General features: G+C 52.6%; 4 protein-coding genes across 4 annotated transcripts; 1 reads left to right on the top strand and 3 right to left on the bottom strand.

The window, feature by feature from the left end:
• Positions 1–343: 343 nt before the first annotated feature.
• On the bottom strand, positions 344–1,368 carry ASPSYDRAFT_86214 (SDR family NAD(P)-dependent oxidoreductase; the record flags this gene model as incomplete). The annotated part of the gene is made up of 2 exons (XM_040851626.1): positions 344–1,163; positions 1,244–1,368. 2 exons carry the CDS (start codon positions 1,366–1,368, stop codon positions 344–346), a joined length of 945 nt encoding a protein of 314 aa, XP_040706333.1.
• Positions 1,369–2,316: 948 nt separating this feature from the next.
• ASPSYDRAFT_55380 (TBC domain-containing protein) lies at positions 2,317–5,574 on the top strand (the record flags this gene model as incomplete). Its single annotated transcript, XM_040849029.1, has 2 exons — positions 2,317–5,539; positions 5,567–5,574. 2 exons carry the CDS (start codon positions 2,317–2,319, stop codon positions 5,572–5,574), a joined length of 3,231 nt encoding a protein of 1,076 aa, XP_040706332.1.
• Positions 5,575–6,180: 606 nt separating this feature from the next.
• On the bottom strand, positions 6,181–8,737 carry ASPSYDRAFT_86212 (GMC family oxidoreductase; the record flags this gene model as incomplete). Its single annotated transcript, XM_040851625.1, has 10 exons — positions 6,181–6,312; positions 6,387–6,571; positions 6,640–6,765; positions 6,843–7,128; positions 7,183–7,243; positions 7,297–7,912; positions 7,982–8,025; positions 8,076–8,329; positions 8,379–8,532; positions 8,595–8,737. The coding sequence occupies 10 exons, from the start codon at positions 8,735–8,737 to the stop codon at positions 6,181–6,183; spliced, it is 2,001 nt and encodes a 666-aa protein (XP_040706331.1).
• Positions 8,738–10,465: 1,728 nt separating this feature from the next.
• Positions 10,466–12,800, bottom strand: ASPSYDRAFT_650685 (Zn(II)2Cys6 transcription factor). The gene has a single exon (XM_040850306.1). The coding sequence runs from the start codon at positions 12,518–12,520 to the stop codon at positions 10,784–10,786; it is 1,737 nt and encodes a 578-aa protein (XP_040706330.1). The 5' UTR covers positions 12,521–12,800; the 3' UTR covers positions 10,466–10,783.
• Positions 12,801–13,966: the final 1,166 nt, after the last annotated feature.

The following is a 13,966-nucleotide window of genomic DNA, read 5'->3' as shown; positions in this document are numbered from 1 at the left end:
CCGTTGTTGGGCGATTTTATCTTATCTTCTATACTAGGACATTTTGTTCTAGGGCGTCTTTTGCTTCGTCTTGAATAGATTAGCCCGCGGCCTCCACATGGGCGAGCCTCTCCCTCGATATTTCCTATCCGTCACCCCCCCAAACATTCCCTTTGTCGATTTTCTTCTGATGGAGCTGCTTTGAAAGCTGCCTGGCTGTGTTCGAGAAGCGCAGTCTTCTGTGTCCCGCCTATCAGAATCTGCGGGGGTTTAGTTAATTGATATTGTTTTAAAACTTTGAGCTTGATTCAGTAATGTGCTTATCGTAACGTAGAATGCAGCGTAATATAGTTGTAGATGATAATTATGCTATCTTACCAGGCACAAAAGGATGTCCAGCACTCAACCCACCACAAACTGCCCACGCCTGCCCATTTACATAACTACTCTCATCACTCCCAAGGAACAACGCAACCCTCGCAATCTCGTCCGCCACAGCCCCGCGACGCAACGGATTCAACTGCCCAATCTTCTTTTCTGTCCCCCTCGCCCTCGCCGCCTCATACATCGGAGCCGTCATCCCCGTCTCCACAACCCCAGGGCAAAGCGCATTAATCCTGATTCCCGTGCCCGCCAACTGGTACGCCACAGTCTGCGCAATCGATACAACAGCCGCCTTGCTCGCGCTATAGTCCGTCGCGCCCGCGTTCGATCGCAGCCCAGCCACCGACGCAGTACAGATTATACTCCCACCGGGATAAGGCTTCTCCTTACTCGTCTTCAACATCGCCTTACTGGCATGCTTCGCGCCCAAAAACACACCGACGGTGTTAATCCTCAGCGTCTCCCCGAACTCGTCACCCGAGACATCATAGAACGGCCTATTCGAGCCTGAAATGCCGGCGTTGGCGAAGAATATGTCCAGCCGGCCGTACGTGGAGACCGCGTGCTCAATCACGGCTTTCAGCTCCGTTTCGTTTGCGGCGTCGAAGGCGCGCGTGTGGATGTCGACGCCCGGGTATAGCGATTTGATCTCCCGCGCGTGTGTCTCGAGGTGCTCGGAGGCGTAGTCGCACAGGTAGACGGCTTTGGCGCCGTTGTGGGCGTATTGGTGTGCTGTTGCGCGCCCGATGCCGAGTGGGGAGTTTGTACCGGTTATTATGGCGACTTTGTCTTTTACTCGGCTGTTGTTGCGTGGATGTTAGATTAGATTAAACTTGTAATTACATACTATTTATTCAATCGGGGATATGGCAGGACGTACGGTCCGACTGAGTCGCCTGCGACTTGGCGGATCTTGGGGATGTTCTCGAAGGTGCCTGCGTCGGGGATGCCCTCGACTAGCTGCTGGCTGATAGCTTGGAGGCGTTGGCGGGCGGTTGAGGCCATGGTGAGCGGGGTAATAATATAATTGTAGGTGTCGGCCGAGGACGAGGGAGGAATGGGGAGTTTACAAGAGGATGCGCAACGAATCCCCCTCTTTATACTACTGGGGAGTTGATCGGGTCGATGCTGGGGCCGGCTGTTGCGGAGAACCGAGGCTCAACTGGCTGGCTGGGTGGGGATGAGTAAGCCTTGTTTACGGTTTACCTAGGTCTGACCAAGACGCTATGGAACTGATATCGGTGGGTATTGTACCGGGATAATTCATTATTATAAGTTTTACTGCTCTACAGTTGGCGAGGTCATTGGAAGGTCGTCGTGCTCGTGTTGTGGATGCTATATTTGATCGGGGCAACGCAAATCTTCGAGGTTTGTAGATCCAATGGCATTGGTGGTTATCTCTTGAAAACCTTCCCCTTGACATGCGAGGAGTAAATTCAGAAATGAATCTGTTGCTGTGCAGAGACAAAGAAAGGGAAACCGAAGCCTTGCAGACCCTGACGCCGCGGGAAAGGCGGTCAAGTCTCACGCAGCCACCACGTCATGACGCTCTGTGGGAGTCTCTCTTGCGTCCATCAACATTCTTCTGCACGACCGAGGCCTCGATCTCCTTCTTTTATGCCGCTTTGACGCTTCTCCCTTGATCGTCTTTGTTTCATTTCTTTCCTAGCTTGTTCTTTCCTGTCTCCACTTCTTTGGTCTCTTTCCGCTTACAGTGCGTGCACCAACTTGCTGGTCTGCTGCGTTTTTCTGTCCTACCCACCTTCACGACACCCAACGGGACCCCGCGAAGAGCCGCCCAAAGCTTGGAAATATCGCCCCCAACAGCTGGGCTATATCAATAAACCGGGCTCCGATTCTGCCGACGCTCGTCATTTACGCAAGTTATATCCGAAGCATTCATGAAGCCCGCGGCCATCCCTTCCTCCGTCTACTCCACCCTCCTCCCCAGTCATGGCGGAATGCGATCACCGTCTTCGCCCTCCACAGCGTCGCTCCTCCTCACAGACGTCTTCCTCGTCGCGCCACAGCCAGAAAGCTAGGACCATCCGAACCAAGGCCCAGAAACGCCATTCCGCGACCGAGTCCGACACCGATCTGACATCGTTCCCGTCTCTCTCGCCGGACCGCGCTCCGCCAGGGTTCCTAGGCCAACCGGCGCTGAACCGCGCTCTGACAAGCACATTGTTGAACGGAGCCGAAGGAAGTGAAAGCAGTAGCACTATGGATCATACTAGGGATCGGAGATCGACGCTGGCGAAGCTCACCACGAACTCACAGAACTCCGGTCGCGCGGCGCTGTTTGAGGATTCCGTTCCGGCCCGCGATTTCCCCGGCGCGCTGCATCTCGCGGATGACGCCCACATTGAACGGTTGATTACCAGCAATGGTGCGGTTAAGTTGGTGCGTCAGTTTGCGTGGGATCTGGCGCAGCGCGATGCCGAGATCTCTGCTTTACGTCAGCGCGCTGGTGACAGGGAAAGAGAGCTCAAGAGGATGCTGCGCGAGGCGTCGGTATCAAACAAGGACATTGAGCGTCGGCTGTATGCGTTGGAAAACTCGCAGAAGGAAGAAAGTGATCAGGGAAACGACCCAGAACAGACAGTTAAAGGCCCGAATAGGGTTGGCGGCCTCATGCAACAAGCGATGAGTGATGGCGTTGGTAGTCGCTCTGACAGCGAGAATGATGATGATCTAGATACTGCCGTTCAATCTACGGTTCGCAGGCCCTTCCAGTTGGACAACGACGATAAGTCGGGGACTTCAAGTGTTGAATCTGGAGCTCCGAATCGGAAACGGCAAGGATCCATGCGCAGTTGGCAGGATTACATCTTCGGTAGCGCCGCGGGAAGCCGCAAAACCAGTCGAGCCAGCAGTATTATGTCTGAGCTTGGGCAGGATGAAGAAGATGCCAGCCGTCAGCGAATACCCTCCGGTAGCGCGTCGAATCGCCGTAAGCCACTCGATGATCAGCTGTTCCAACCTGTAGAAGGGCAACCCGCCGCAGACAGTTCAAGCACACATTCACGCAAATCTTCGAGGTCAGTCTCATCTTGGACTGTCAAGTTATTCGCGGGGAACCAATCGAGCCGTGACGAGAGCCCGGCTGATAAGAACCGTGGAAGAGCTTCTTCAGCCAACCGGGAGAGGAATAAGGGTGCCCCACCTGCACTCCCTGCAACTAAACATGGCATGACAGCGGTGGCAGCGCTGAAGCGAATCAACAGTAGCGCGAGCATGCCAGCAGCTCAAGGAAGGTCGAATGGCTCAGGCACCGCACCACGGTCGGGACAGCTTAGTCGGAGACAGCCAGCTTCCAGTATTTCGCAGGGAACAGCGGCAGAAGCGTCGACGAAGAACCCTACTAACCTCGGACCGGTTGAAATGGACGCTATTCTTCCTATGGAATCTCGGCCTCCAACTCTCTCGCCAATTTACAACAACTACCTAGGTGGAGATCTTTTAACCGACCGTTTCGGATTTATCTATGACCAGCGTCGCAAAAGAAGGCAAAGGGAGGCCAATGTGCTGAAGAACAACGGAAACCGGCTAAGCATTGCGGAGACCCTCAATACCTTCCGAAGCGATGGCTCTGATAACCACGATGAGCCTGACGCAAATGATCAGTTGGCTTCCGCTGCTGACTCTTATCGTTCATCTGGCCCAGGCTCCCCAACTGATCCGGAGGCCGGCGCCCAGCGGTGGCAAGACTACTTGACAGTGCCGTCTGCACCGACAGAGTTACTCTCACATACGCCTTCAGCTGGACCGATTGTGTCACTGACTACTGCGGGCGAGGAAGTGCCTCGCAACAATGGAGTCACTGTTGAAGGTGGCCGTTCGGTTTCCGTTAACTCGAACTCTCAACCGTCTGCTTCCACGTCTACTGTCGTCGCTGATCGCCCGGAGTTTGCCGGATCATCAGCGGACGAGATTGCGGCTCTTGCACCTGGAGCAGAAAACGAACCTGTCAAGTTGCTTCTTGAACAGTTGACCGAGCTTCACGATCTGCTGCAACGCGAGAGAACTGTCAGATGGAATGAGTTCTTGCGCAAGGTACGCGCCGAACGCCGGAAAGAAGGAGAGGCTGCGGCTGCGGCTGCGGCGGCATCAGACCGACCATCAAAGGCTATAAATATGCCCGAAGTATCGCTGGCCGATGGTGAAATGGTGGGAATTTCTGGCCTGGGCAACAAGGGCAAAGTTGGTCGTGCGAAATGGCGAGAATTCCGAGCTCTCGTCCTTGGCGGGATTCCGGTTGCCTTGCGGTCCAAGATTTGGTCGGAGTGCAGCAGCGCGTCGTCGATGCGCGTACCAGGGTACTATGATGACCTTGTAAAGGGGGTTGGGGGTACTGAGCCGGATGCATCGGTCGTGGCTCAGATCGATATGGACATCAATCGGACCTTGACAGACAACGTGTTTTTCCGTAAGGGACCTGGCGTTACCAAGCTCAAGGAGGTTCTTCTTGCCTACTCCCGCCGCAACCCTGAGGTGGGATACTGCCAGGGCATGAACCTCATTACCGCCTCGCTTCTTCTTATTACGCCTACCGCTGAGGATGCATTCTGGTTGCTCACTTCTATGATCGAAGTCATTCTGCCGCAGCACTACTACGACCACGGACTTATGGCATCTCGAGCTGACCAGGTGGTGCTGCGGCAGTATATCTCTAAGGTCCTGCCAAAGCTGTCTGAACACCTTGAAAACCTAGGCGTTGAGCTCGAGGCGCTTACATTCCAGTGGTTCCTTTCCGTGTTCACCGACTGTCTTTCCGCTGAAGCGTTGTATCGTGTTTGGGATGTGGTCCTTTGCCTTGATGTATCGAGCGCGGTGAACAAGAATTCAGCCACCGCATCAAACCCCACGTCATCAGCCCCAACCCCGATTGGTACTCATGAGAACGCAAGCAAATCCGCAACCAAGGATATGACTTCCGGCAGCGGAGGTGGAAGCACATTCCTCTTTCAAATTGCTCTTGCGTTGCTCAAGCTCAACGAAAACCAACTCCTAACGACCTGCTCCACACCCGCGGAGCTGTACACCTACATCAACCACCAGATGACCAACCATGCCATTAGCATCGACGGGCTGATCCAAGCAAGCGAGGCACTCCGCAATGTGGTCCGGCCCGAAGACGTCGTCGCGAAACGGACCGAAGCGCTGAACGAGATGCGTGGGTTCCAGTCTGCTCCGGCGCAAGCCTCGTAGACAAACAGGCGAGCGTACTACTACAACTTAACATTTCATTTCATTTTCCAGTGTTTTGTTTACTTTAGAACGGTGGCGTGGCAGGCATGCATTCTCCTTTCCTTTATTTTGTCGATTTAATCTATATGATACCACCTTTTGCCTTGTCGTTCCTTAGCATAGCATAGACCGGGGCTTTCCTTATTCTGGTGTTGCTAAAGATTCCTTCCTTCACTTGTTCAATTCAGCCCGGCGATGCCTTCCTGGGCCCGTTTCAGCACTCGAAAGCAAGCTGGCATACATAGTTATGCAAATACAGATACCCCGCTCAAGTAAAATTCTCTCTGTGATCACTACTGAAGCGCATTCTCTCATCTAAGAAGAGTCGGTCAGCCAGTCAGCCAGTCAGTCATTCTGATTTATGGCTATTCATATTCAAAAGTAGCTAACAGTCATAATGAATACAGCATTCCTTTCATCTCTGCGTAACTATGTGCCATGACATTCATCATCAGGAAAACAGAACTGGACTATAGTTAAGGAAAAGAAAGGATACACATAAAAGGAAACCCGCCTCCTTATAGCTCAAGCCCAAGACTTATCTTCAGCCTTGTCCTCATCCTCAGTCTACAGCCTCGAAAGGTTAACAAACTCGCCGGGAGCATGGTACTCAGGGACCTCCATCTTCAGCGCATCACCGCTATACCCTAGGTCTTCAGCAGTTAGGACAGCGCATTTCTCGCCGATGAGGAGGGCCGTCTATTTATCACACGTTAGTTATGCTTTCCATTGACCATTGGAAAGAAGGGGGGTGGAGGGAGGGAGGGTCATACGCTGAAGGTATTGCAGCCAACATTATCGGGACAGATGGACAGATCGCAGACCTTCAGGCCCTTGACGCCGTGGACGTTCAGACGCTCGTCGAGGACACCGCCGTGGGGGGCGATGTTGCTGCCCTCGCGCGGTGCCATGCTGCATGTTCCCAGGGAGTGCCAGGTTGTTTCGACGTGGCGTTGGACTGTTTGGTAAGTTAGTACTTAGACCTGATAAGAAGAGAAAGCTTTGTTAGGGTAGGTAGGTGCTTACCCCATTTCTCGATATGGGCGATGTCCTCCTTGCTGTATTCGAGCTCGTCGCGAGCCTCGAACCTGTTGGAGCTGAGGGTTGATGGAGATGGTTGTTTGCCTGGGGTAAGGGGGTTGGACCAGGAGCCTGGCAGGTGGTTAGTTTGTATGCAGCGATAGCAGTGTGGGGGGTGGAGGGGGGTTGGTTAGGTAGTTAGGGCTTACCGTGTTGGATGCCCGCAGAAAGGTGGTTTGGACCAGCGTACGCCTTAGTGGTGGCCAGGTCGAGGTCCTGCGAGCGGGCGTTGGAGTTGTGATTGAAGTGAGGGTGCATGCCCGTCACTTCTCCTGCGTACGAGCTCATGCGGCGAGCAGTCTCGCGGGACTTGATGTATCCCCAGACCATGGCGGCCATGTCGCGCTTGTCGTTCATGAAGCCGGCGTCGAAGTCGGGTGCGTCGTATGGGTCTGCGGATGTGATGTGCGTGGAACCGCGGGAGAAGGGGTATTCCTGGTCTTCTTAGCGACGGTCTAGATAGAGAATAGGTGGTCTTGGATTGCATACCAGGAAGTGGAACATGGTGAAGAACTTGCCCGGGGGCATGAGCATGTGGTCTCCGAACCAGCTGTCTGTGTGTTAGCAAGGTGACTTTCCCTGGCTTGATATTGAGCAACTCACCCAGAGATGACAGAGTAGTGCATCACCGGCTTGTCGGGCTTGTTCTTGAAGTAGGTCTCCCATCCATCAACAAAGTCCGGAGTCGGCCACTTCTTGAACTCGTCGAGCTCCTGCTGCGTCGGACGGATCTTGACACCGGCGTCGATACCATTGGTAGCCAGAGGCCCAGTGCCCTTGATATTCCACTCCCCAAACACCTGCTCCTGCACCTTAGGGTCTCCACGCAGGAAGTCATCAAAGGTCTCGACATCCGGCTTCGCCCTGTAGGTCGCGAAGGTCAGGTAGTGGTCCTGGAAGTTGCGGCCTACACCGGGCAGGTGGACGATGGGCTTGACGCCAGCACGGCGAAGCTTGTCGGAGTCACCGATACCAGAGCGCTGGAGGATCAGAGGCGAGCTGAGGGTGCCGCCGCTGACGATGATCTGCTTGCGAGCACGGAAGATCCTGCGAACAGGTTCCTTGCCGTCGACGGGCTTTGTTGGGACGGTTGCAACACCCACGGCACGGCCGTCTTCGATGATGACCTTGTCGACCTTGGTGTTGCATTGCAGGTGCAGGTTGGAGTGCTTGGCTCGGGTGCTGTGGACGTAGGCGTGAGCAGCATCGCTTCGTCGTCCTATACCAAAGTGTCAGAATAAGTCCAAATTAGCGCAAAAATTAGGGCAAAGCATAAAGTTAAACTGACCCGTATCGCGGTTGATCCACTTCAACCAGTGCTCAGCACCGTGACTGCTGCATATTAGCATGAATCAATTTTTGGCTCAACGAAAAAAGCATACGCTGTCTTCAAATCCTGGAGATCATCCGTGGTTGGGATGCCCTGCGACTCGGCCGCACGGAGGAAGTCCTGCGCGATCGGATAGGTGTAGTTGCCAAACGAGACCTTGATGGGGCCGTCAAATCCATGGATATCTGGGTTGTTACAGGCACGCTGGTACGTCTCGTGCTTCTTCATGAGAGGAAGCAGTTCCTCGGTCTTCCAGCCTTTGGCCTGGAAGTCGTCGTAGTCTGACGCCGATGCTCTGGTGTACATCTGGGGTTGTTAGCAATAAAGCAGTGTATAGGGCGGTGGGATAAGTTACCATAAAGTTAATTGAGCTGCCACCACCGAGAATGTTTGCACATGGAACAATGGCCTGGCGTCCGTCTAAATGTTCAGATGGGCGCGAGTGGTAGAAAGAAGCTGTCTTGGAGTCGAGCTTCATGTTGACTGGGTAGATACCAGGACGGTAAACCCTAGAAGTTGTAAGCAGGATGTTTATCACTCAACCAGCCAATCATCAATTGGTGATTCCTACCATGGATTGTTTAGGTTACTCTCGCCAGCCTCAATCAGCAGAACAGAGAGGTTGTGGTCGAGGTTGGCGAGACGGCCAGCAGGGACACACCCCGAACTGCCGCCACCGCAGATGATGATATCAACCTCCTCGGGAATAGTCATGGTGCCGGTGAGTGGTCGAGCAAAACAGATTCCAGTTCTGTCTTTCTCCTGAGAACCAGGATAGAGATACAGACGCAAAGAACAAGCTACAACCCCGGGGGTTCACACGCCTTCTTATATCAATGCACTTGCTCCACCCACACCTCGATCCTAGTTCCTCTTTTTGTTTGATCCCTACCAGGGAGTCAAGGATCTTCCCCTGTTACACACGCTTATACTGACCCCGCGCGTGGGGAAGACAAAACAACGCGGAGGTATCCAGATCAAAGAGTCGTGGCCCCCATCTGGGCGCAGATGGGCACCCCTGCACACCGAATCCCCGGGGAATATCCCCAGCCTAGTACCTTGGCGCACACCTGCTATGGCAGTCCATGTAAAGCTGATGCGGGGAAGTAACCGGTGACACGGTGATACAGGAAGATTATACCCAGGGATATAGCCGGATTGGTGGCAGCACGGAGGCTTCATGCAAGATGTTTCGAACGTAATTGGAGATACATGCTGAGCCCAAGCCTGCCTCCTCATTCTTTTCATGAATCTCCAAATTTTGGCCTGGGCATAGGGTATATCTTCTCCGCTTGAGGTGCACGCCCCCTCTTATGCTTGAAACGCGGATTGCCGTGGACGGCTTGGTGTTGGTGTGTATATGGCTATAATGTTAGTTCTTTGATATATTCATGGGATGAAGCCCCAACTATCTTTCCCAACCATACATAGAGAGCAATTCCACCAAGACAGAAGCAATTACGGTAGAGTAAAACCCATTCCTCTTTCCAGGACATCCAGCCAAGATCCAAAGACCAGGAATAACAAGCTGGAGCTATGGAATCGGCCAAGAAGTAGGCCTCGCCGCGCCACAGGTGGAGAAATCCCAGTACTAGATCTTCCTTGCGGGGTTACGCTTAGTATACTCCTGTTCTTTATACATGCATCTGGCAAGGATCAAACGGCTAGACCCCACATATAAGACAGCTTACGGCGCGGCTTGCCGTGATATAAATAACGTGATATCACGGCGGGTCTGTGCTATACTAATGCCTTGGCAGGTAACCAGTAGATTAATCGTACGTAGAGTAGCAGGAAAACTACGAAGAGACAGAACGCCCAAACCAGGACACCCGCGAGAAGAATGGGTGCAATGTAGGGACATGCAGCATGATTCAGGCAACATCAAGGAGGTCCGAATTAGGGCTTGCAGAGCGGGGAATTGGACGCTGCGGAACCGCAGTCTGACTGCGGGGTTGGCAGCTGGCGATCCAATCGAGCAACTTCATCCGCAGTCCCAATTAGTGCACTTAGGGCCTGGCAGCTTTGCCCTTCACGTACATTGGCGGCACACGTCACCCAGCATCTCCTTTCGGCCGGCGGCGGATCTTCCAGCCCATCGAGTGGTCTGGGTACGGAGCTAGCACTGTTCAACTGGTTCCACAGCAGCCAATGGAGCTCATCAATTGCACTTTCGTCCTGGAGCTCGTCCGGAGCAATTGCTCAGGTATGGATGGATAAATATCTCCTGTCCTTGTGATGGGTGGCTGTTCAGCGGCTTCAACCTAATGCACCCCTCAACTATGAACCCACATTGAGTACTACTAGGTATGTAATTTGGATCAGACTATTTTTTCCCTCTCGTCTGGAATGAGACACGTCCACTGTAGTTGCATTCACCCCCGTCTTCAAGATTTCCAAGCTTTGCCCAGGTGCGGAGTGTCGGATGGTATCCCCATGTCCATCAGACCCCAGTGGTTCTAGTATAGGCGTCTAGCGTACATCTTGGTGCATATCACATTTCCAAAATATTCAAGAGGTTTTTCCGTCGGATTGTGTTAGGTATGAAATGTATATGTTGAGAGAGAGAAAAGGAAGAGAAAGATACAGGTGCGGTGGGCAAAGGGAATTTATAATTGAAAAAGAGACATATTTGAATACGATTGGTGAAGAGTATATTTTCATTAGGGATCGGGAGGGTATCACTATAGGACTGGAAATATGCAACCGAAAAGGGAGATACAGTAGATGGACGGGAGTGGGTAAAGCTGATAAATTCCATTACCTTGGAAAGGCCTCTGGAAGCCAGAAGCGGCTGCTGTCAAGGACCGTGTTCAGATCGATCGGCTCCATCGTCGGCCGTAAGCCCATGTTCATGACATCCCGGGCAACAGCCTTGATCTGGCGCATTATGGACTGCGAGATCGCCCATGTGTTGGCTAGTGTCTTGAACACACCGATGGTTAGTGCCAAGCGATCACGACTGGGGTCTGGCATTTGTCCTGCTTTGACAGAGCAGGCCGCGAGCTGGACCATTGAGCTCATGGTGAGCGAGCATATGAAGAACGGGGTGTGTTTTATCACCGGCATACGGATGGACGCTAACGATGATATTTCTTTAGCTGCTTTGACGGCTTTCATGGCATGGGAATGATGTGAAAACGCGGGAATCGAACATGGGCCGTGGTGCCCGCAAATGACTTCGGCCGCAACGGCGGGTGAAGAAAGTAGATCTGAGCGAGGAAAATGGAGGTAGATTGATGTTCCATTTACGACCATTGTAGCCTGAAACATCATCTCGTCGACAGTTCCGTCCGGACGCAGAAGCTCCGCTTTGGATTCCGGGAGGTGGTGGAAGAAGCTTGTGATCCGTGCGTCAATAGATTCCACTTGGTCCTGTTGACCCTCAAGAAGGTCTTGGATGGCTACAACGCGCCCTAGAATCCGTGCTGCTTCAATTCGATAGGTATAGGAAGAGAAATCCCGCTCTTCATCTGCAAACACACGCTCATCGAACTGCGCGATCGTTGGAGGTGGTGGAGGCGCTAATCCATCTTGATATATCCTCTCCTCACATGGAAGTGACACCTCAATCGGCACATTGTGCGTTCGCGGAGTTGGCTGAAGCCCAAGGGCTGTTAACATGACTTCAATGATAAACAGCTCCCACCATGTACGCCTGAAGCACTCCTCTCTGATGGGATCACCCTCGCTCATGTCGGCCGCGAACTCCCTAGTATGAACACCAATTTCAAAGGCCAAGTCGACTGCACCAACGAGACATTCCCCAGCCGTACTTCGCTCATTCCGCGAATGAAGCACAATCGCCAGTAGCAGAAGCGCCTGCAGCTTCTCTATCGTCGCTTCTTGCTCCAAAACAGACGTCAGGACATTGGGTCGGTAGTTTTCGCTGGATGCAGCTGAAGTATAATGCGCTCCAATGAATTTGATGACTTGCTCAAGGAAAAGTGGAACGCGGTTTTGATAAAGTGTACGAACAGGAGGCAAGATCGGATGCGAGGGGTGAAAGAATTGGTAGTAAATGTCGACGAGGTACCCGTCATTCGAAAGCGAGGATGAAGATTCAGGCGTCAAGGGTACATTTTTAACGACAGCTTGCTGCGAAGTGCCCTGATGGTCGACGAATTGGGGACTACTTCCCGAAGAGTTTGACGCAGGAAAGGTTGGCGTGGGTACGTAAGGATAGGGGTTTAAGGAGTTCCAATCAACAGGGACATCGTAGAAGCCAGCAAGATTTGGATCAAGTGGATTTGCAAGATCTGCTGGCAATTGCTCTGGGGAGGATGGGTTGGCCCGCCGCTTTTTCGAGGGGCCTTTGTATCCTCGTCGCGACGGGGTATACTGGCACTCTGAACCCGTGGCCGCGCAGCGGCTACACACAGGCGTTGCCCCATCGCATTTGAGATGCTTATGACGGCATAGAAGACAGGCAAGGAGAGAGGGGCCCGAAACTCGCTGCTGGGCGAAGCCCTTTGAAGACACAAACTGCTCGTTCATCTTTATTTTTGACGCCGCTCTGAATGTAAAGGCTCCTGGCTGGTAGAATTGTGGCGATAAAAGAGCCGGGGCATATGCAAGGAGCCCAAAACTGATCTTCCTTCTTGTGTAGGAAAATGTTTGACCGCTATGAAACCGTTGAGATAAGCGGAGCCGAAACAAAAATGCGGGGGGATGCACAAAAAGTCAAAGGCTCCAACGGTCGCAACTGAACAGCAGTTGCAGCAATTTGAAAAGAGAAAACGAGGAGGGAAAAAACGAAACTTTGAGCCACGATATTAAGCGGCGAGTAGATCGGATTTGCTCAGGAGGCTGTCACCAGCCAAAATTGTAACCGGGCCGTTGCAGCACCCCTCTGACCCTCTGTGGATGCGACTAGCCTTGAGGTTATACAAGATTCAAGAGAGACACGACAACGGTCTTGAATGGGTCCAGGCCGCAACGGCGATGGAACGTACAAGCGACGATCTCGATGGTTATTCGATGAAAGTGATGATGTGTTGCAAAGGTCTCTGGTGTCAACGGAGGAAGCTCCCCGCCGCTGAAATAATGCCAGAGTAATGCGGTTCGATTATCTAATTATACCTTTGTGCCACGCAGCTCCCTCGTGCTACCCGATTGGGACACCTCTCACACGGCGGGCGTCGTCGACGACAGATCCATATTCTTCCCTTCTGCTACAATCAGAATCCATTGCAGATTGCAACTGGCCGCGCTCCTCGGTGATCATTTACACGCAGCTAGGTAAGTAATCTATCCGCAATCTTCTACCTTCCTGCCATCCCCAATCTTCATAGCTAACTATCAACGTGGCATCCAGTGTCCAGAATCAGCCTCCTTGTCCCAGACGTCCCACCGCATTCCGTGTCATCGTTATACCCTCGATCACCAACAGATCACTCGAAAACACGCACAATCCACGATGATCACAGACAATGACCTCCACCGACTCGCCGTCTTCCTCGGCTCCTGCGCAATGATGTTGATTGTTCTCTATCACTTCCTGGAAGTTAATGCTAAAGAGGATGACGATGACGCCGCTACTGCGACCAAGAACTCGAAAGGCACCTCGATAGACTCGGCTTCTCGCACATCAGCTACGGCGACCGCAGGCGGCTCGTCAGCGACTGGAGGGGGCAAGGACCGATAGCCTATTCTACAATTCATTCTGTGTATTCTATCGTGAGCAATCAATTCGATAATCTTTGTATCTGATTGTAAACTGGGCACTTTCTTAGCAACTCGTTGTGTTAGTGACTTATTGTTCCGGATATTAATGTACAAAGTCCAATGCGGGACCAGATCCCTTGGATAAAAAAACCCCATGTAATATCAACGCCTTGACACCATTTATTGCGACAAGAGGAAACCCAGAACTAACGCAATGTAAGGTATACTACACTACCGCACTATGCAAGTAAATAACCGGTTCAAGATTAGAACCGA

Source organism: Aspergillus sydowii (assembly GCF_001890705.1).
Source record: "Aspergillus sydowii CBS 593.65 unplaced genomic scaffold ASPSYscaffold_2, whole genome shotgun sequence".
Taxonomy (NCBI): domain Eukaryota; kingdom Fungi; phylum Ascomycota; class Eurotiomycetes; order Eurotiales; family Aspergillaceae; genus Aspergillus; species Aspergillus sydowii.
Note: the sequence above shows the minus strand (reverse complement) of the source record. Positions and strands in the feature narration are given on the sequence as shown.